Source organism: Callorhinchus milii, unplaced genomic scaffold (assembly GCF_018977255.1).
Source record: "Callorhinchus milii isolate IMCB2004 unplaced genomic scaffold, IMCB_Cmil_1.0 Scaffold3, whole genome shotgun sequence".
Classification (NCBI taxonomy): domain Eukaryota; kingdom Metazoa; phylum Chordata; class Chondrichthyes; order Chimaeriformes; family Callorhinchidae; genus Callorhinchus; species Callorhinchus milii.
Genome location: NW_024704744.1, coordinates 80,003,814 through 80,027,331, shown reverse-complemented (window position 1 = coordinate 80,027,331; position 23,518 = coordinate 80,003,814). Strand labels below are relative to the sequence as shown.

The window sequence follows — 23,518 nt, the reverse complement described above, 5'->3', positions numbered from 1 at the left end:
AGTTGGAAACAAAACCACTGGAAATAAACAGCGGGTCAGTAGTCCACAGTCAAATGATAAAAGGTTGGTTGGCCTTTAGGATGTGACACTTGATCACAATTGTGAAGCTTAGAAGAACGAGCTGCTATAGAGGAGGGCAAGAGCAGAGGTGGTGGGGGGGGTTGGCTCAGAAGACAGGAAAATATTAGGTGAATACGTTGAGAAATTGGGTCATAAAGAGGTTTTGGGATGCCTCTGAAAGAAGCTGGAAGAAAGAATACAAGATTGTGGTAAAGAAGCGTGAAGTATCAGTAAAGCTCAGAGAAAGAAAACAGGAAAGATTGTGTTGGAGCAATAGGGGATGGAGGCCAGGAATGAGGGAAAGGTCAGACGAAAGGCCTTTTCTTTGTATCCTGCCCAGAGAGGCAAGAACGGGCTTCGAGGAGTCTCATCAAATGATAGATGGATCTTAAAGCTTTTTAGTGAAAATCCGGTTGGTGAGGAGAAAATAATAAACAAAAGTCAAAATACTGCAGAGGCTGGAAATCTGAAATGAAAACAGAAGTTGCTGGGAACACTCAGCAGGTCAAGCAGCATTTATGGAGAGAGGAAAGTGAGTTAATGTTTCAGGTCGATGACCTTTCACCAAAGCTCCAGAACTTCAGTTCTGACGAAGGTCATCGACCTGAAACGTTAACTCCCTTTCCTGTCTCCGTAGATGCTGACTGACCGGCTGAGGGTTTCCAGCGACTTCTGCTTTTATTTGAGGAGAAAATATTATTTGTCTCAAAAGAGGAATCCAAGTCCTTTGGAATTTGCTTCAGAAGTAAGATGAGGTTATTGCCCAGTGTTAATGCAACACCTGGGTCAACACTTCTTGAATGAACTTTCTCTGGCAAAGTAGTGATCTGCATTTGCTCTGCAGCTCTGATCACTGAGCGGAGAATGAGAATAACAAAAAAAAGTGTCGGATATAGGGCCTTCCCAGGGTGTAACACTTTATGCTTTATTTTGCTTTTCTACTAATTTTTGGCAAAATTCATGTTTCAAAACTAGGATTTTGTACCGCTTTACCAAGACTTTGAAAACTTCTACAAAAGGAATCTGTACATGAGGGTGCGAGACAACTGGAATCGGCCCATCTGCAGTGTGCCAGGACCTACATTTGACCTGGTGGAGCGGGTCACTGACGACTACAACTGGACATTCAGGTACAAAGCTCAGAACAATGTCCATAATGATAATTTGGTCACTCAATCCACGACTGTTTGTGGGACACTGCTGTGCGCAATCGGCTCTGGCGTTTCACCCACAAAATATACAGTCACTTCACTTTACAATATATTCTGTGAAGCGATTTGAGACGTCTCAACGATGTGCTATATCAAATGCAAGGATTATTATTATTTTGTCCTGAGCCATAGGGACATATCAACCAGTGTTTTACTTTTCTTTTCCTTCCACCCATGTCACCCTTCTCACTCAATTATCCTGCTGCCATTTCCCAATTTCACACATGCCTAATGTCACTTGGATGAAGCATATTAGGCCCAGCGGCCTTCCCACGTGAACTGTACACCCCTGAAAGCTTCTCTTTTTCCCTCCAGTCCTAACATTTGAACCTAGGAGTCTCTGAGTGTGTGAAAGGATGTGGACTGTGAAGGTCTGGATGATCTGGAGCTTCTGGAGAATAGAGTTGAGGAGGCCAGTGAGCAGGGCATTGGAAAAGTCGAAGCGGAGGTGAAAAATGTGTGGCTGGGGGAGGAGGAGGAGCGGGTTTCAGCTGCATGGGAGATGAGGTAGTGACAGGGTTGGCAATGTTGCAGAAATGGAGGAAAGTGGATTTGGTCAGAGCCCAGTAGAAAGGTTTGAACGAGAGTTGAGGGTCAAACAAGACGCTGAGGTTCCACACTGAGTTCATGAGTTGGAGTGAGCAACCAGTGAGCGAGGGTGACAGAGTCAGCCCCATGAGGCGAGGGAGTGGGGAGAAAAGGGGGTCTTTTTATTCTGGTTTGTATAGTAGCGCTATCAAGGGATAAGGAGCAAAGATGGGTAAATGGAGTTGAGGTACAGATCAGCCATGTCCTAGTAGAATGGCGGAACAGACTCAGGGGCTGAATAGCTTATTCCTACGGTTGTGCCAGGGGATGTTGTGCCGCAGGTCAAAGGTCCATATGACCCATGTGGTTGACTCTGACGACATCCCTTTACAATGCAGTCACTGCGAGCTGATGGTCTGGGCTCTGCGTGTATTGCTCTAGAGTCTAGATGAATATTGATCATGGAATTTATTACAGATACACAGGACGAATAATTAAAGATGTCATTAATATGGGTTCCTATAACTACCTGGGCTTCGCGGAAAACCACAGTGAGTTCCTGAAACCTGTTGCAGAGGTGATGATGGAGTACGGTTCAGGAGTGTGCAGCACGAGGCAGGAAATGGGTATGTATCCATCTTTCTGAGTCTGTCCATGTATATTGACTGTAGCTCCATTGGTGGGTGGATAAAAGGCCACATTTAATCATCCCACATTAACTCTGCTGCGTTCTGTAATGTACTTGTTGTTTCAGGTAGCCTGTCCCTCCATTTATTCTTCCTGTAAGCTTGGGTGTAATCTCGGACCTTTGCAGGAAACACACCAATGCACCTCTTTTTATTAAGAACAGTCTTTGGAAGTTTTTTCGTTTTACAAATTAGAGACTTATTAGTAGTTATAAAATGCTTCTTGTGGGCAACAATGAAGGCTGTATTTAATGGAAGGCAGCGACAGGGACAGGACTTTAGTGAATGGATGGCCTTGTGTACACCAATCAGTGATACAAATCGGGTCTTTAGGTTGTCATGGAGTCTATGCAGTGAGGAGGAGGAAGGAGAAGCGGCTCAACCCCTTTAAAGATTTGTACTATAGATAGATTTGCAGGGAGCTTGGCCCCCTCCAGCCCTAGCCACTTGCCGCCTACGGCTCTGAGTGAGTTAATTTACAGCCCAGGTATATAATGGAACTTTTTATTGATTGGATTTTGGTGCTCATCAAGGCAGTGGATTTAAGCCCTTTGAATTGTCCTCCTAATATGAAACGTGCTTTATAAATTGTACTGTATGAATGCTAATACTGGGCAATGGGAAACTTCAGGTCTCTGGTGTCAGGGTCAAACACTTCCAGATCATGTGCAGCACAGACACCAGTGCGTGCATTTCTCTACACTCTGTCCCCAACAGTGTAGTTAACCTTTGTATTGTTTTATCACTTTATGTTCTTTTTCTTAAAGCAATTATCCTCCTTTCTCTCTTTCTCTTCATCCTCCGCCACCCCCAAAATCTATATTCTCCCATACCCCAAAAATAGCTCGTGAGTATGCCTGTGAGAGCCGAGTTGTCCATCAGCTTGGCTCAGTGATAGCACTCTTGCGTCTGAGTCATAAGGTTGTGGGATCAAGCCTCACGTCGGGTCTTGAATTTGCATAGTCTAAGCTGACACTCCAATTCAGTGATACGGGGACTTTAAAGATCCCAGATGGACTTTAAAGATCCCAGAGCACTATTCGAAAAGAGAAGGGAGTTTCTCCCGGTGTCCTGGCCAACATTCACTGAGATAAAATTGGTCATTCACTTCATGGCTGTTTGTGGGTCATTGCTGTATGCTAACTGGCTGTCGGGTTCACCCATAATTACAGTCACTCCGCTTGACAGTAAATTCTGTGAAGCGCTTTAGGACGTCCTCGATCGAACATAAAGATAATCATTATTATTTATTAAAATATTTTGACATCTATCTGTTTACCTGGAGTCCTGTAGCTCAGTGGTTAGAGCTCTCGCTTTGCAAGCGAGAGATCTGAGTTCAATTCCAGGCAGGGCGAAACCTTGGGCAAGTTTCCTTACTCCACACAGAGCCTAATAATAATCCCTCCAAAACAAAAAACAATAATAAATTGGTCATTTTCAATCTACGACTGTTTGTGGGACATTGCTGTGCGCAATTGGCTGCCGCGTTCGCCCACAAATATACAGTCAATTCACTTTACAGTCTATTCTGTGAAGCGCTTTGGGACGTCCTCCCGACGTGAAAAGCGCTATATCAAATGCAAGGATTATTATTATTATTATTATTACCTGCACTTGAATTTGAGCTGTTTGATGCATCTTTGCAAAGCCTGAATGTGCTCCTGCTCCTCCTGAGCTGTGAGCCAGTTGCTTGTTGTGATTGTTGCCCTCTTAACAGCAGTCTGTTATTAAGCAAAGCGAACCCTGGGCTTTGTGTGTCCCTGTGATTCTCACCATGGAAACAGCACAGGAGCTTAGGGCATCTCAAACAGCCATTCTAAACTTTCTTTGCTCCACGTAATGTTTATTCAGACATTGCTGGTAGTTTGGGTGGATGTGGAGGGAGGGACTGATAACTTCTGGAATTTCTGGTTTTCCCAGCTAAATGCCTGGGATTTATTGTAAAGCTGCAGCATAATCATACTTACTGGAGTGGAAGCCACAGGAGGTGTGTTGTAGCATTCTTGCCTCTGAGTCAGAATGTTTTGGACTCGAGCCCTTTTTTGGGGGACTTGGAATCACATAGTCTAAGCTAATACTCTAATGCAGTGCTGAGGGGTTGGATGTTGCATTGTCGGAGGTGCCATCCTTCAAGTGACCCATTAACCCGAGGTCCCGTCTGCTTGTTCAGATAGTCATTAAAGATCCCTTTTCGAATAGAGAAGGGAATTTCTCTCTCCTGGTGTCCTGGCCAACAATCCTCCAAATAAAATTGAATATTTACTACATGACTGTTCGTGGGACATAGCAAATAGCTGTGCGCAACTGGCTGCCTCGTTTCACCCACAAAATAATCAATCCACTTTATAGTATATTGTGTGAAGTGCTTTGAGATGTCTTGACAACGTGATAGGGCACTATATCAAATGCCAAATGCGAGGACTAGTATTTTTATTATTAGAGTCACTTGGCACTAGAGGGTCGTTTCTTGCTGAAAACACTTTGTATTTGAGATGGGATGTGGAATGTCCAGCTAGCTGCGTGGACCAGGTTGCAGCGCTGACCATGTGGCGCTGACTTTTGCTCTCGGGTGCAAGGTATAAAGGTTCTTCTGCAGCAGGTGCTAGTGAAACATGTGACTAATCTACCTGTTGGGCAATTCAGTTTATTTTATGAGGCAAGATTTCAATCATTGCCAAGCTGTGGATCCAACTCAGACCGTGCTTTGTTTCAACCAACAAAAATAATCAGAGTGGAAAATGCTCATGCCTGTGAACGATTAAAGCAGACGGAAGGTCTGATCAGTGTTTGATCAGAAATGAAATGTACCACAGAAAACATTGGCTTTTCTTTCTGGCTTTCAAGTGCTTGCTCTGCCGTCTCCATTCTTGTTTCATGTTCCCACTGGCTCTGCCTTTCTTCTCGTACCTGGATTACTTTGAACATTTTACTGCCTTGACGTACCCTGCAATAATCATAGCAATTGCTTTTAAGACATTGCCTTGTCACTGATATTGTGGGACACAGCTGTGCGCAATTGGCTGCCGCTTTTCGCCCACAAATATACAGTCAATTCACTTTGCAATATATTCTGTGAAGTGTTTGAGACGTCTCGAAGACGTGAAAAGCACTATATCAAATGCAAGGATTATTATTATCAAGTAGAAATATCTCAAAAGAGTTTACTAGTAATGACCATTAAGTGCCGTGATTATGTATTTGTAAGTGAACTCTGCAGCTAATTTTCACACAGCAATGTCCCACAACCAGATAGGTGAACGAACCAATTTAACTGAAATGTTATTGTCCAGGATACCGAGAGAAATATAGAAACAGGAGTAGGCTATTCAGTGCCTCGAGTCTGTTCCACCATTTTATAAGATCATGGCTGATCTGTACCTCAATCTCCCTTCTCTTTTCGAATAGTGTGTGGGATTATTAATGTACAACCTGGATAGGCAGATTTGACCTTGGTCTAACATAGCTTCAAATGCCCCTCCGTTCTACTGTAATTGTGATCAGTTTAAATACTGATATTTTGTTGTTTTCACATTGTAAGCATAAAGCTGGTGGCCTCCGCTTGCTATTTTGCACTTCCCACTCCTTACTACAATAAACTCCTGATAACTTATCGCTCCAAGGGAAAGGGGCTTAGTGACGAGTTATCCAGAGTGGCGAGTTCGGCATTTGTATAAATACATAAACAAATACGGCCGGGATATTAACAGCACGATTCTTAAGCAATCGTGACAAGGAGTTTACTGTATTCTTCTGTGACCACAGACTTGTCACAGACTGCAAACCGTTACTGTCTTGCTCAGTGAGAGGTCATTAAACCCAAGGAGATAATCCCTGTATCACAATTTGTGAAGCGATTTGAAGTTTAGATTAGCTGCTGCACTTGTCTACATAACAGCTATCACAGAATTTCAGCGAAACTCGTTGTGTGAAGTGCTTTGAGCTGATTCGTCTTGTACAAAACCTAAGTTATTATATTAATAGTAATTATTATAATAACTAATAAACATTGTTTCATTGGGTATAGCGCTTTTCATATCAGAGGACGGCCCAAAGAGCTCCACAGGATATACTGTAAAGTGGAGCCACTGTGTTTTTGTGCGCAAACATGGCAGCTAACTTGCACACACCACTGTCCCCTAAAATCACATGGAGTGAATGACCAATTTTATTTTATTTGGGGGATTTTTGGCCAGGGCAAAGGTGATATAAAGGACAAGAGAGAGGCCCAGTAACAAACAAAAGTATATGACCCCAAAAAATCACTGAGACTGGCAGCTGTAGTTTATCATCGTCAAGTGAGAAGTCATAAAGTTTGAAAAAAGAACAAAGAAAAAGTGTACCTAAATGGTGAAGTTCTTGATGTTGAGGAACCGAGAGATGTAAGGATGCAGATACAACAACAACAAAATGACACTTATAGAGTCGGGAGGATGTCCCAAAGTGCTGAACAGTCAGGTGTCGGGGTCCGAGCATAGACGAGGGCTGGTGCAGGGGTGCGGGAAGGCAGAGAGGTGGGAGGGAGACCAAAGGTACGGTCGAAGAGAAAGATCTTGAGACCGACCTTGAAGTAGGCAAGGGAGGAAGTGAGGCAAAGGGACCGTGGGATGGAGTTCCAGAGTGTGGGGGCAGAGAGGCTGATAGCCTGGCCACCGATGGTCGGGCGGGTGACATGGAGCAGGCTGGAGCCCGATGAACGGAGGGAGCGGGCAGGTTGGTAGGGAGTCAGCAGGTCAGAGAGGTATATAGGACTTTAAAGGTGAGACTGCAGCTAGAAAAAGCAATAAAGTAGGAAAATGGGATTTTGTACATTTTATATATAGGGGCATTGAATATAAAAGTAAGAAAGTTATGTTACATTTACATAAGATGTTGGCTAGGCCACAGTTGGTGTACTGTGTGCAGTTCTGCTAAACGTGGAGTCCCCGTGGTGTAGTGGTTACCACGCTCGCCTTGCAAGCGAGAGTACCAGGTTTGATTCCGTGTCAGGATGAAAACTTAGACAAGTTTCCTTACTCCACATGCCTCTGTTTACCTCGCTGTAAGTAGGACCCTGTGTTAGTCTGCTGTTCGTGGGACACTGCTGTGCGAAATTGACTACTGCGTTTTGACTACCCACAAAATACACAGACAATCCAGTTTACAATATATTCTGTGAAGTGCTTTGAGACGTCTCATTGATGTGATGAGATACTGTATCAAATGCAAGGGTTGTTTTTTTATTATGGACACCCCATTCCACAAAAGGCATCAAATCTATGGAAGGATACAGTGTAGGTTCACACTGATGATGCCAGGGGTGAGTAGTTATAGTTCTGATAATAAACATGAAATATTGGGTGACTTTTCAGTAAGAATGAGAAAGCTAAGAGGGTTCTATGGAGGTCTTTGAAATTCTGAAAGTTTAGGAGAGGATAAATGGTGAGAGATTATTCCCAGTGGTTGGTATGGACCATAAACCTAGAATTGTCATTGGAAGTGTTAAGGGGAGGTTACAAGAAACTTTGTGCAGAGATTGTTGCAACGAGGAACACATTGCCTTAGAGGGTGAGACCTTAACATTTAAAAGAAAATTGGATAAATGTTTGAAAATGAACAATACAAAAGAGCATGGGGACTGAGCATGGGATTCGAGTACATAGCTCAGATAGAGAAACTGGCATGAATCTAGTTAATTATTAATTTATTAATTATTATTAATCATTAATCATTGGCCTTCCCCTGTTCTGTAATTTGTGTGATACCAGGAGACATGGGGATCCTTTCAACATGATGGCATTCCTAAACTTGGACATTACAGTACAAGGTGCAACTTGGGACTGAATAAAATCATGAAGCTAATGAGATACAGTTCTTTTGTACAAAAGAGATAACAGTGCGTTCACCCCACAGTTACGTCACACATTCAGTCCACAGTCACCGCAAAAAGAAGGGTGTTTCTCCCAATGTCCTGGCCAGCAATTCTCCCCCACGCCTCCACCCCACAAATAATAAAAAAAAATTGGTCACTTACTTCCTGGTTGTTTGTGGGACCTTGTGTGCAACTTTGCTGCCGTATTTACCTACAAAAAAGCGCACAGTCACCCTACTTTACAGTAAATCCTGTGAAGCACTTTGGGCCGTCCTCGTGATGTGAAAGGTGCTATACCAATTGTAAAGATGATTATTATACATTCAGTCCATATATACATTGTACAAACTACATGACAATGATATCCTCTTAAGTCCTTGAGAGAGCCGTTGCCTCCCAGCTTCGCTCTTTCTTCTCCTCCCACTCCTATGAACCACTCCAATCGGGTTTCCGCGCTGCCCAAAGCACAGAAACTGCTCTGGTCAAGGTCACAAAGGACATCCTGACCACTCCCACTCCCCCACATCTGCGCCAGCCTACCACCACCTCCGCAGCATTGCCAAATATTGTCACTGCCTCACCCCTCAGGCTGCCGAAACCCTCACCCACGCATTGTCACATCAAGGCTCGATTACAGGAACTCCCTCCTCTTCGGCCTTCCCAGCTCTTCCCTTCACAAGCTGCAGATCATCCTAAACTCTGCAGTTTGTATACTCTCATGCACCAGGCTCCGCGACCCCATCACTCCCACCCTCGCCTGACTCCACTGGCTCCCCATCCCCCAGAGGATCAAGTTTAAGATCCTCGACCTCACTTTCAAAGCCATCCATGGCCTTGGCCCCTCCTACCTCTCTGACCTGCTGACTCCCTACTAACCTGCCCGCTTCCTCCATTTACCCATGTCTGCGGATGAGGATGAAGTCTGCTCCATGTATCCCGCCCTATCATCGGTGGCCAGGCTTTCAGCCTCTCTGCCCCCACGCTCTGGAACTCCATCCCACGGTCCCTTCGCCTCGATTCCTCCCTTGCCTCCTTCAAGGCCAGTCTCAAGACCCTTCTCTTCGACCATGCCTTTGGCTACCCTCCCACCTCTCTGCCTTCCCTCACCCCTACACCACCCGTCCCTCTTGCCCGGGCCCCGACACTTGACTGTTCAGCGCTTTGGGACGTCCTCCTGACAGGAAAAGCACTCTATAAATGTAATTTTGTTGTTAAGTAGTACTGAACACAAAAATGTGCGGAGCATCAGTTCATACAATAACACACCAGGGCAGTCTACAGACATACTTTCTGAATTAGTTGGACTCAACAGATCCCTAAATAATCCAATTACTTCTATAGTTACTGATGGAACGCTTAATATAAACATCTAGTAAACTTGAGGTATGCACAGCAATGTCCCACAAGCAACCAGGAAGTAAATGACCGAGTCTGAGAAGAGTAAGGCGACTGTTCTGAATTCTTCCTTAGAAGATCATAAACGCATGAATAAACGGGAGAATAAAGCCTCCTGTTACTGTGGTGGGGAAGAAACATAATCAGAGACGATTCTCCTTAAGTATAATAGAAGTATTATATGTCACACGGCAATGAACGCATTGTGCGGTGTCGAGCTCCTGGACAAGCCTAGCAGTCAGGTTTAAAGTCCCAGCTCCCCAACGGTCCCGGGGTATAAAGTCACACCTGGTTTAACCTAAGGCACACAGACCAGCTTCAAATTCTGCCCTAAATTAGTTTGGTCCTGGCTTTCATAGCAGTTGGGGTGCCACACCTGCCGTCAGTGCTCTAGGACTTGAGAGGAGAAAAACCAACCAGTGTTTCCCCTCCTCATTCCCAAATAGCGATACTTGCTGAAAAGTGCCGTTGTGCATGATGGATGAGAGCATGATTGATCTTGGCTACGACACTGGGAGGGAGAGAAGGTGGTGGGAGGGGGCGCGGGTTAAACACTCGACTGTATGCTGTGTAGATATGAGTGGGGGAGATTCTAGTCAGCAGCGGACGGGCCTACCAAAAAGGTTTGGGATTCTGCTGTAAAATAAGGTGACAATTTGCGGTGGCGCTCGGGAGCCAATCTCAGGGCACTTTGGAGCCAATCGTGAGCTCTTCGGAAATGTCCCGATTTCCCAAGTAGCTAGTGCGCTGCTGAATATAGAGCCAGTGCTACTGCACCTACAGCAAGTATTGGCAACTTCAGGAGAATTGGAGGGAGGGAAAATCAATTACATAATAATCCTTACATTTGATGTTGCATCTTTCAATCTTTCACATCATCGAGACACCTCAAAGTGCTTCACAGGATTTACTGTAAAGTGGATTGACTGTGTATTTTGTGGGTGAAACGAGGCAGTCAATTGCACACAGAAATGTCCCACAAGCAGCCATGGAGTGAGTACCCAATTTTATTTGGGGGATTTGTTGGCTAGGAAACTGGAAGAAACTACCTTCTCTTTTCAAATAGTGCCATGGGATCTTTTAACAACCACCTGAACAGACAGATGGGACCTTGGTTTAATGTCTCATCTGAAGGATGGCACCTCCGACAATGCAGCACTCCCCCAGCGCTGCATTGGAGCATCAGCTTAGACTACGTAATTCCAAGTTCTGACCTGGGGCTTGCACGCAGAACCTTCAGACTCAGTGGCGAGAGTGCCACCGTTAATTAGCCAGCCGCGCTGTCAACTTTAAATTGTGCAAGAGGTTGTTCAAAGGTTGTTCACAGCTAGATGAGCCCTTTGTAATGCTCATTCATATATCAGCAGAATCACTGCTGAAACCACCGCCTTCTCCCAGTGTGGTGAGTTGCATTGCCGGAATATTATTTGGGTTCCGTTTCTCTGCCAGCGTCACGGACCATATACATCGCACCATTAGCTCACTAAACATTGTAAATGATTTTGGGTCAATAATTCCTTTGTTGGTGTACTTACAGAAGCTTTATTAGGTGACTGTCTAGTATATTTCGGTGAGTTCTGTAGCATATCAGGACTGCTGATAAATTAAGAGCAGAGGTAGCAATAGGCTGTAAACATTGAGTGATGTTGTTGCTGAGGGAGTTTTTTTTACATAGAACTACATAGCATATACAGCCTACAGAAATAGGCCTTTCGGTCCAACTGGTCTGTGCTGGTGTGTATGCTCAACATGGGTCTCCTCCTGCCTTCCTTCAACTAAGCCTATCAGCATCACCTTGTATTCCTTTCTCCCTCATGTACTTGCCTAGTTTCCCCTTAAATGCATCTATGCTATTCGCCTGAATCACTCCTTGTGATAGCAAGTTCCACATTCCCACCACTCTCTAGGTAAAGAAGTTTCTTCTGACTACCTTATTTCATTTATTGGTGACTATTTTATATTTATGGCCCCTGGTTTTGGTCTCCCCACACAATTAAAACCTTTCATAATTTTAAAGATCTCTGTGAGGTCACCCCTCACCCTTCTCTTTTCAAGAGAAAAGATCCTGAGCTTGTTCAGCCTTTACTGATGGTTATAACCTCGCAGTTCCAGTATCATCCTTGTAAATCTCCTTTGCACTTTCTCCAGTGCCTCTATATCCTTTCTATAATGTGGAGACCAGAAATGTACATAGTACACCAAATGTGGTCTCACCAAGGTTCGATATAAGTTTAACATAACTTCCTTGCTTTATATTTCTATCCCTCTAGAAATAAACCCCAATGCTTTGTTTACTTTTTTTATGACCTTATTAACCTGCGTCGCTACTTTTAGCGATTTGTGTATCTGTAACCCTAGATCCCTTTGCTCTTCTACCCCATTTAGATTCTTATGTGCAATTTCCTTATTCCTTCTACCAAAATGTACCACCTCACACTTATCTATATTGAAATTAATTTGCCAATTAAATGCTCATTCAGCAGGTTTATTAATGTATTCTTGCAGTTTGTTGCAGTCCTCCTCAGTATTAACTACACCTCCCCCACCCCCCGCCAAATTTGGTGTTGTCTGCAAATTTTGAAATTGTACTTTCACTCCCGCAGTCCATATTGTTAATGTAAATTGTGAACAACAGTGATCCCAATACTAATCCTTGTGGAACACCACTTCCCGCCCTCTGCCAGCAGAACTGTTTTGTTTCCAGCAGAAATTAGTGTGCTTGGGGTGGGTGGTTGGTGGAAGGAAAGAGGAGGAGCAGGAAGGTATACGGACCAGTATAAATTAGACTTGCTTGTATGTAGGTTTATCTCTCGTTGGGTTTGTTTGTTTATATAGTGCCCTTCATGCAGGGTAGCGTCTCGGAGCACATCTACATTCTTATTAATGCTCACATTTGTCTGTTCAGCTACTTTGTGTTTATGCAAGCAAACCTTGATTTTTGTCACTGGCGTAAGGGTCCATTTGATATAGTGCTTATTAAGCAAAGTCCTTCCCTGACATGTCCCACATAGTGCCATGAAGTGAATGTCTAATTCATCTGGAGGAATAATGGCCAGGACACTGTGGAAAAACTCTTTTCAAATAAGTGTCATGGGATCTTCAATGACCACCTGAACAGGCAGATAGATTAATGTCTCATTTGAAGGATGGCACCTCTGACTATGCAGCGCTCCCCCAGAACTGCATTTGCTCAAAGACCCAAAATGAGGTTAGAACTCACAAACACAACAAGCAACCTGCTTCATGTTCCCCAGTTGATCTGCCTCATCATTCGTCAGTGAACTTTCAGCCGTTCTGCCCTAACTCTCTGGAATCTGATGTAACTCTGTGTTAACCCTCTCTCCCTGCCTTAAAAAAAAGTCTTATTCCTATCCTTTCGAATGCGCATTCAGCTGGTTTCCCAAACCTGTCATTTGAGCCTCCTACAGAGCTCCCCTTACTCCTGGCCCTGACTTTTATAATAATTTGAAGGCTCTTTGGCAGCATTCCGAAGAGTACTGGATTTTCCTTTAAATAGCTCCTTATCATTTGTTTTGCAGGTAACCTGGACAAACACATTGAGGTAGAGAAGTTGGTCACCCAGTTCTTGGGAGTGGAAGCAGCGATGACATTTGGCATGGGCTTTGCTACCAACTGCATGAATATTCCAGCTCTAATGGGCAAGGTATGAAGCTTAGAAAGAATTATTTTGCTCCTCATTGTTCTTGCTGTGGCCCCAGTGTAGATAATTGGTGTGTGTGTGTCTCTCTCTCGCTCTTTTTTTTGCCCACATAATACACACAGGGAAGCAACTGTAACTGTGACGAGAGGTCTAAGTCACTTCGTAAAGGAATAATAATAATCCTTGTATTTGATATAGCGCCTTACCATGTTGTAGGGACGTCGCAAAGCAATGACTCTGAACCCCTCTGAAATACATATCCGTACCTCGGTTTCACAGCCTTTTGCTTTGTCTCTTGTGCCCTCCGTTCCACCATTGATAGCCGCGCTTTCAGCCATTACACCCTGAAACTCTGGAACAACCTACCTCAGGAACACCCTTCTGAAGTAATTGTGAGTAGTCAGTGACTAGAAGGCATGTTTTAAGCTAGTTAGCAAACAAACAAATGAGGAGGTTAGGAGAAATATTTTCACTTCATAGAGTAGTTAGGATACAGAATGCCTCGACAGGAGCAGTATATGAGGCAGAATCCATATGAGCTTTCAAAAGGGCCTTATCATGTCGTTGAGACTTTTCACAGCATTTCAGAGAATTAATTGTAAAGTATATTGATTGACTGATTGTATTTTGTGGGCAAAAAGTTTGTGGTTCAGACCTGCAACGTTCCCCTGCATTTTCACTTATAAATGAAGTCTGTACGTTGCGAATAAACTCAACAAAAACGTGAATAAAGGTGTGATCTTTTGGAACTATTTTCCACAACTAAAACCGTATGGAATTTATAATCTTGAGTTCCATTTTTTTCTCCTCTACAGGGCTGTCTTATTCTGAGTGATGAACTGAACCACACATCCCTCATCCTTGGTGCTCGTCTATCTGGGTCCACCATCCGAGTCTTTAAACACAACAGTGAGTAATATCCTGCTTGCGTTTTTGGGGGGCATTTATGTAACTTGTTGGAATGGAAATTAGCCACCTGGCTTGGAGATGCTTTGGTTGCATATAGGAAGTTCATGCACATTGAGAGAAAGTGACAAGACCAAAGTAACTGAAAGGTTTGGCTCATTTTAAGCCCAAATGTAAAGCTCAAACAAGTGTAAAGTTCAAATCTGCTTGAACAGGGCAGATAAATTGCCAAAAGATTGCCCTCGTTTCTGCATTGGAGCCTGATGTGCACAAGCTGACATACCTGCTGATGAGCAGGGTCCAACTGTAATATGTTCTTTTAATTACAATGCAAGCTTAAAAATGTATTTGTAATATGGAAATGTAGCCTCCATTCCAGAAAATGTGATCTGGGACATAATGTCTGATTCCCGAAGGGGAAGTCCATTTGCTTGATGCCCACCCTGCAGGAACCAGCCAGAGGCGGTGTCACGTACATGGGCTTTCCCACAGTAGTCCCACTTTATACCCTTAAGCACTTTTGACAGCCTCAAGTTGTTATTTCTATTTCATCTTTTCCAACATGTGAAACAGTTAATCTTTGGAGTATTTGGGAGTGGAAACGAGTGTTTGCTGTTGTTGAGAGTGCTTAGTTCTGTTCTTGCTAGAAGTTTAAAAAACATTAAATGCCATCATGTTCACCAGAGTTCATCAGCCCAATGTCCTACCGTACAGAGAACCTGCTAGGTACAGTATGTAATGTTGACTTTATTAATGATGGAGCAATTCAGTCTGTTAGAGCATGCCTTGCCAGGGAAGCCTTCTTCCAGCAGTCCATTCTGAATACTCTGTAGGTTACCCTTCACAGGACTCCACACTCAAACACAAACCCAACATTTAATTCTTAGAAGCCGAACACATAGCTTAACAACAACAAATTACATTTGAATAGTGCTTTCACATGAGGAGGATATCCCGAGGTGCTGGACAGTCAAGGATTTGCACCCAAACTGGGGTTGGGATCAGGAGGGGTGTAGAGCAGGGAGGGTGCGGGTTGGAGGATGACCGAAGGCATGGTCGAAAAGGAAGGTCTTGAAGGAGGCAAGGGATTGGGTGAGGTAAAGGGACTGGGATGGAGTTCTGAAGGGTGGGGGTAGAAACAACAACAAAATTACATTTGTATAACACCTTTCACGTTAGGAGGATGTCTGAAGGCGCTGGACAATCAGTGTTTCAGATCCGAGCTGGCAGGCGGGATCGGGGAGGGTGGAGGGCAGGGGCCGAAAGATCAAAGGTGATGGGGTGGGCGAGGTGGGGGATGTGAAGCAGGTTGGAGCCTGCTGAGCAGATGGAGCGGGCAGGTTCGTAGGAGGTTTCAAAGGTAGGTGGGAGCAAGGCCATGGAGGGCTTTGAAGGTGAGGACCAAGATCTTGAACTGTATCCTCTGTGTGATGGGAAGTCAGTGGAGTCAGGTGAGGATGGGGATGATAGGATCACGGAGCCTGGTGCGGGAGAGGACACGGTCTGCAGAGATTTGGATGATCTGCAGCCTATGGAGGGAGGAGTTGGGGGGGGGGGGGCAACAAGCAAAGAGTTTGCATAGTCAAGCCTGGATGTTGTGAATGTGTGTATGAGGGTCTTGGCGGCCTCGGTGAGACATTGGCGGAGCTGGGCAATGTTGTGGAGGTGGGGGAAAGCAGAGCGGGTAATGGCATGGATGTGGAGTACAAAGGATAGTTGAGGGTCAAACTAGATGCCAAGTTTCTGGACTGGTTCAGTGAGGTGGAGAGTGCATCCTTGGATGTTGATGCTGTCAGCGCCTGAAAAAGGTTGAAGGTTCAACCTGCAAATGGTGGGGGGCGTGGAGCAAGCCAGAGTCCGCTGCGTGGAGGAGCAGACAGATCGGTATGGAACCTCTCCGTTATATTACTCCCCCTGTTATATCCACAATTCTCCTGTGCAGCAAGGAGAAGCAATAGATTATCCTCCCTGGTGGTAGCAAAATAAGGATGACTGTCTCTTTAATGGTTGCAGGTGGAGGTTGTTTTTGTTTGGTTGCTTTGTAGTTTGCAGGCACTTGAGTGGTGCAGTACAGATCATGAGTAGAACACTACATGGAAATGTTATGCACTGCAACTACTGTAAATAGTGTACACGTGACTTTATTGATGAGTGGAGATGTACTTTATATGGTTCCAATTCTGCATATTTCTGCAGCCTGGAAATTGCCCGCTTGCTATTTCAGTTGGATAATGTATTAATTATCATGCGAAATAGCTAACCTTTGGGGTATTTGGGAATGGAAATGGCTTTGCTGATGTGCGAGTTTCTGTTTTGAATGCAAAATGACAGCGTTGCCATTTTGTTTGCACATTTTGTTCCATTAAATCTTTTCTTTGAATGCAGAGTGCTCAGAAAATGAATGGTAAAGTGTTCCTCACAGTCACACAGTCCTCAACTCTGCCTCCTCTTCCCCATCTGGCTGACACAGTCAGGCTTTGTTCCACTCCCCCTGAAAACCGCTGTTATCACACCCCTCAAAAAACCCATCCTAGATCCCTCTAATCTCTCTCACTACCATCCCATTTCCAACCTATCCTTGCTAAAGTCCTGGAACCCATTGTTGCAAGTCAACTTTGGTCACACCTCTCTCTCCACTCCTTCCTCGAGCCCCCGCAGTCTGGTTTTCACCTTGCCCACAGCACAGAGACAGCGCTTATCCAAGTAACAAACCACGTCTTCTCTATCTGTGACCAGGGCTCCCTCTGCCTCCTTGTCCTCCTGGATCTCTCTGCCCCGTTTGATACAGTCAACCACGCCATCCTCCTCCACCACCTCTCCTCCCTCATCCACCTTAGTGGGACTGCACTCGCATGGTTTGAGTCCTACTTAACCAACCGCCTCCATTTCATCTCAGCAAATGGTTTCTCTTCCTGCCCCCACCTGGTCACCTGTGGGGTACCCCAGGACTCCATCCTTGGCCCTCTTCTTTTCCTAATCTATATGCTCCCTCTTGGTGATGTCATCCGCAAACACAGGCTAAACTTCCACATGTATGCGGATGACAAACAAATCTACTTTGCTTCCTCCAGTATCGACTTCAGGTCAGCCGATGTTCTATCAGCTTGTCTGGCAGACATCAGGGCCTGGATTAGTGCAAACGTTCTGCAGTTGAATATGGACAAGATGGAAGCCATACCCTTTGGCTCCCGTCAATGTCTTCACTCCTAAACTCTTCAACCTCCCTGGGCTCTCCCTCAGACTCACCGAACCAGTGCGTAAACTAGGCATCCGGTTTGATCCCCAGCTGTCCTTCCTCCCCCACATCCGGTCCCTGACCAGGACCGCTTCCATCCACCTCCACCGCATTGCCCGCCTCCAACTTTACCTTACCCCAAATGCAGCCGAAACCCTTGTTCATGCGTTTGTCACTTCCCGCCTGGATTATTCAAATGCATTCCCACCGGTCTCCCCAGCTCCACTATTCAAAAAATCCTGCTGATTCAGAACTCTGCTGTCCACATACTGACCCAGACCAAACTCCATATCCCCATCTCACCAGTTCTAGCCAGGTTCCTCTGGCTCCTCATCACCATACGGATCGACTTCAAGATCTTCACACTCATGTTAAAATCGCTTTACTCCTTGGCAATCCACCGTCCGGTGCCTTCATTCAACAGAAACCGGCCTGCTACTGGTCTTTCGCATCTTTCCGCTCCACCATTGGAGGTTGCGCTTTCAGCCCCGAAACTTCGGAATACTCTCCCTCACTCCCTCTGCCTTGCACCCTCTCTCCCCTTTTTCAAGTCCCGGCTTAAGACCTTCTTTTTCGCCCGTGCTTACAGTCACCTCCCCCACCCCTCCCCCGGCTCGGAGTCAGGCTCTGCCATTGCTCCGATGCTTCCCTCAGAGCAAGTTGTTGTTGTTGTATTTATGTATAACACTGGGTGTTTTGCATGTCGAGGTTTTCTGCACGCACACATGCACAGACATTTCTAATTCTCAAAATCTCATTTATGAGATTGGGGAATCCTGTGGCTTAGTGGTTAGAGCACTCTCACCTCATAAGCAAGAGGCCCCGGGTGGGTAAAACGTTGATTTTCTTCCCGCCAATCAACTAACAAATGGGTTCCTACTTACTGCTAGGTAAACAGAGGCGCGTCGAGTAAAGAAACTTGCCCAATGTTTCGCCTGGCCCAGGAATTGAACCCAGGTCTCTCGCGTGTGAGGCGAGTGCTTTAACCACTGAGCTACAAGACTGCATCTTCGCAAAACAGATGGGGACTGCTAAATTGAGCCTCCTCACTCCACTTGAGTGGTTGGATTGGGGTTGGCAATGTCCTGAAGCTCCCAAAGTGAGAATGGTGGCCGGAGTGAGAAGCAGACATAGGAACATAGGTGTTGGATACTCATTAGGACAATAAGGACCAATTGACTAGGACCAATGGAAGGGGATCAGGAGGTAGAAAAGCAGCAAGCAGGGATAACTGAGTAGAGGGTTTTTGGTTGGACTGATTTGGATTTGTAACTTGTGAGCTGAAATAAGAGTGCTCTACACATTGTTTGTTGAGAACATAACAATAGGAACAGAAGTCGGCCATTCTGCTTCTCCAGCCTGTTCCGTCATTCTATTAGAGCATAGCTGATCTGTACCTCAACTCCATTTATCCATCTTTGTTCCATATCCCTTGATACTGTTGCCAGAATGGAAACGTTGACGTGCTAGACTTTTCCTTCACTATTGCCGGAAAGCTGATTTGTCAGTAAATGTGGAGTTATTCGTCCATTGGTGATGATAGCCACCCTAGTGGCAGCTCTGTGCCTTTTTCCATGTACAAAGGGGAGGTTGAACAAACTTAATGCCAAATAGCAGGCAAGATGGTGTTTCAATCTATACTTAGGCAGACTTTGGCATCCTTTACAGATGCAGTTTCAACACCATCTTAAGTTTACTGGCCAAGCTCAGTGACCCCAAGATTTTGTTTGATGTGCTGTGTTTGCATTTGTACATGATGAAACACCTAGGAAGGCGCAATCAATAATACTGTGTGATTCGGGCCATGTGTGGTAACTGGAAAACATATGTATTATGTGCCATGTGTATGTAAGTTACCCTTGGTTATGTAATCAACACCCAACGAAAAGAAACCCAGCCAATAAGAATTACAAACTCCAGCTGGTTTGCAATAGAGTGAAGCATCTCTTTTGTAATATGAAAGTGTTTTGCCCACAAAATATACAGTCAATTCACTTTACAGTATATTCTGTGAAGCGCTTTGAGACGTCTCAATGACATGATAAGGCACTATATCAAATGCAAGGATTATTTTTTTTCAGTTGCTGTTTTGTGATTGGATGGATCTTTTGAAGGTATTCCAATCTGGAACAGGTGTGGGCGTTGGTAAATCCGTGTTGACAGTGGACACGGTACGTGAGCACTATTTGGTGCTCTGTTTGAAGCTATAGTAGCAAGAAGGAGAAATTTTCTGCTCGAACTGGCAGCTCACTGGCATCAGGCTGTTCAAAGGGGCTTTCTTTTTGGTCAGTGACAATTCCAACAAAACAATCAAGTAAGTAACTGAGCAATTCCATTTCCTCCATTAGCTTAGAGCTTCTGAGCGCCGCAGTGGAGTTTGACAAACCGCGTTATATGAGGAATCTTTTCCCTTCCTGTTGTGAAACTGCACTGCTTGGAGTTCAGCTGTATCCTGTTTCTTTTGTGTTATTGAATAGGAATCGAAAATAGATGTGCTTCAATGTAAAGCAATGCAATTTAGACAAACACTAGCTGGTTGTTCCAAAGTTTTTGAAACGCCTCAAAAGTGTCACCTTTTGGTAATTATTGGTCGGCACAGCAGTTACATGATGAACCTTGGTTCGTTGCTGGATGTGAAAGCTACGTCTCCTGGGAGTCTATTTATTTCCTGTTGCTATAGAGGGGGAGGGTTGCATCACATTTAGCAGAGAGGTTAGGAGCATGGCCGAAGACAGGATCAAAGAAGAGGAACTTGCCTTGAAAGGTGCCTTGAAGGAGGCAAGGGAGGGAGCGAGGCAAAGTGAATGTGGGATGGAGTTCCAGAGGGTGGAGACAGGGAGGCCGAAGGCCCGACTGCAGATGGTGTGGCAGGTTGGGGGGAGGACATGGGAGCAGGCGAGAGCCTGCTGAGGTGTGGAGACGCGGGGGCTAGCCAAACAGGAGAACCTCGGTCTCCTACGTTCAACTGTAGACAGTTGGCTCTTATCCAGGACTTGATGTCTGACAGGCAGTCTGTCAGGACAGCAGTGTTCCTGGGGTCAAGGGTGGAGGCAGAGAGGTAGAGCTGGGTGTCATCCGTGTACATGTGGACAGAATGTCATTTGTCATCTTGACCAGGGCTGTTTCTGTGCTGTAGGCAGCACAGAAACACGATTGGGGGGGGTGGGGGGTTCATAAAGCGAGTGGCAGGAGAGGAAGGAGTAAAGCTGGGAAGCAATTACACTTATATAGCGCCATTCATGTCAGAAAGGCGTCCCAGGGTACTGGACAGTCAGAGGTTTTTGGAGTGGGGTCAGGAGGGGTGGAGGGCAGGGGGACGAATCTTGAGCGCTGACATTCCAGTTGACAGAAACGAATGCTATGGACTGAGCCAGACGTATAGATATCAAACCCAAAATAATTATTTCAAAATTGAAAGGAATCGCCAAACAAACCAATCATGACGCCACCTCACAGCAGACAGTAAGATGTCTGCCGTGAGCCCTCAGTTCAGGCAAAGAGAGAGTAAAGGGAATCCTGCCATCAAAAAATACTCCAGTTACAGATTGGCAAATTCTACACATTCATTGTGTACAAACATGCAGTAAAACCAGTTCATGGTAGGACTGCAGGGTAGGTACAACACTGTACTAATTCTGAAGTGAGTGTGGTGTGTCCTGTGACTGGAGGGGAGGGGCGTGCTTGGCGAGTTTCTGGGTTGGGAGGTTCCCTTTTTCACATCCCTGAAACAATTGGGTTGAGCAATGAGAAGTATTAATTATCATCTTCCCAGCACAGCAAAAAAAAACCCTGGGGGTTTACTTAGTGAAAGTGGCTCTGAAAAGAAGAAAGCAAACACAAAGAAATAACAGGGTGAGGACTATGGTGTGAGCACACAGGACTTTCATCTCTTGGGCTCTGGTTCAAATCCAGCCTTGGCTGAAGGGATGAAAATCACCTCAGTCTGTTGGCTGCGCAGTCAAAACCAAGCTTGGGAAATGCCGACCGAGTGAGCATGGGGCCTGCAGCACAATCGTTCCCCTAATTCGGTAATCTTAGTCTTAGGGGCCCGAGATATAGGAGGCCTGCCCTGGGGCCAAAGTAGAAGGGTCTCTACTCTGCACCTTTCCACTCCGCACCTGACCTGAGCACACTCGATTCTGGTGCCCAAAAGTACTCTGCTCTGCACTTTACAGTATATCCTGTGAAGTGCTTTGGGACATCCACCCGATGTGAAAGGCTCCGTACTGAATTTAATAATAATAATCCTTGCATTTGATATAGCGCCTTATTACGTCTTTGAGATGTCTCAGAGAGCTTCACACAATATATTGTAAAGTGAATTGACTATTTTGTGGCTGAAACTCGGCGCACAGCAGTGTCCCACAAACAGTCGTGGATTGAGTGACCATATTATTTTTTAAATAGAAAAGGATTATTATTTTTATGAGTGTCCCATTTCCCAGCACTAACATCCCTCACCATTCTATAACCTGTCTTACGATTGACATGTAAATGGAGAAATATTTCTGCCTCTTTCTGCCTCTTCCCTTAACTTATTTAGAAGAGATTTAATTTTAATACAGTGCGTCAAGGATGAAGAGTTTATTTTGTGAGTAACCACTGAACCAGGTAAGGTGGTCAAGGCACCATCTTAAAAGAAAGCACTTGATGTTATAATGCAAGGAAGGCATGATGGCTATTTGGGGATGATGAGATTAAATGGGCCAAGTGGGCCTTCTTTATCTGACTCTCTGTGTGATCTTGGTGCATATTGCTTTGGGATTGGAGAAGAGCGAGGAGATACAAGTATGATTTTCCACTCTGCCGCACTCCACATGTTCATTGGCTTGAAACCTTCGGATCCCCAAGGGAATTGGTCCTCATCCTCAGTTTCAAACACCTCCGTGGTCTTGCCCACTGCACCTCTGATCTACAACCATACTCTCCCGGCCACTCTCTCTGCTCCACCAGCTGTGACTTTCTTTCTGCCCCCTGCCTGCTCCACCCCATCAACATCAGGCGAGCTTTCAGCCGCTTTGCCCCCTCCCTTTGCAGCTGTCTTCAAACCTCACCCAGATCTCTAAAGATGTACCTCTTTAATTGTGGCTTCAGCAACCTTCCCTTACCCCCCACTCCCCGGGTCCCTCCTTGCTTGGATTTTCTAATGTGTTTTGAGATGTTCTCCCTATTTGAGATGTAAACATACACATTGTTGTTATTCAGAGCAGCGTCAGGCAGAAGAGTCCGCAACATGTTGCTGCCTCTTGCTGCAAAACGTGGTGAGGGAGGGGAGAGCAGTGTGGGAACAACCTGCCCAACTGCCGTCCCAAGGCTTGTAAGGACCAATAATGTTAATAAACTGCTAAAATGAAACGTCGCAAGGCATTTTGAAAGGCATTGATCTTTAGCTACAGAGACTTAACGAAGGAGGAAGTGTGAATGTGCAAGGAACTTTCAGTTTCTAAACAATAGTTTTGGATTCCAGTCACATGTACCCTTCTGGAAATGAGACGATGCTCCCTTTTATCACGACTTATCCAGAATTGAATGGCTTGTCGTGGAGACGATCATAGATACTGATACCCTAGATACTGCAGAGAAAGCGACTAATACTAGATGACATCACTCTGCCAATGTTCGTTGTGAAGGTGACTCAGACAAATGCAGTGGATCTTGTGAACTTATCTGAGTGCAGGGAGTGGCAGGTTGACATTCTTATGTTTTTTTGATTGTATGGGGGGGTGCGGGTCTGTCGGGGCGAGAGAGTTGATTCATATTGCATCACAGGGAGGTTGATTTTGTATCCTTGTGTTGCAACAAATCACCTGGGTTAATAACTTGCAATATATTTAATTACCCAGTGCTGAAAATGTCCATGACTAATCAGATCCTCAAGGTGTCATTCCCCTTGTTCTTCCTCCATTGCACCACTTGGGGTCAGGCTTATGTCGTTCTTTGCTTCCTGAATTTGAATTACCTAAAGAGGAAAGAATAATAATCATCATA

The 23,518-nt window shown here is 45.1% G+C and overlaps 1 protein-coding gene across 1 annotated transcript in view; it reads left to right on the top strand.

The window, feature by feature from the left end:
* Positions 1–1,035: 1,035 nt before the first annotated feature.
* sptlc3 (serine palmitoyltransferase, long chain base subunit 3) overlaps positions 1,036–23,518 on the top strand; it is a gene marked incomplete at its 5' end in the record, with an annotated part of 32,166 nt that continues 9,683 nt past the window's right edge. Inside the window, 4 exon segments of the mRNA XM_007892302.1 lie at positions 1,036–1,190; positions 2,277–2,425; positions 13,268–13,392; positions 14,205–14,298. Coding sequence (XP_007890493.1) covers positions 1,036–1,190; positions 2,277–2,425; positions 13,268–13,392; positions 14,205–14,298 — 523 coding nt within the window.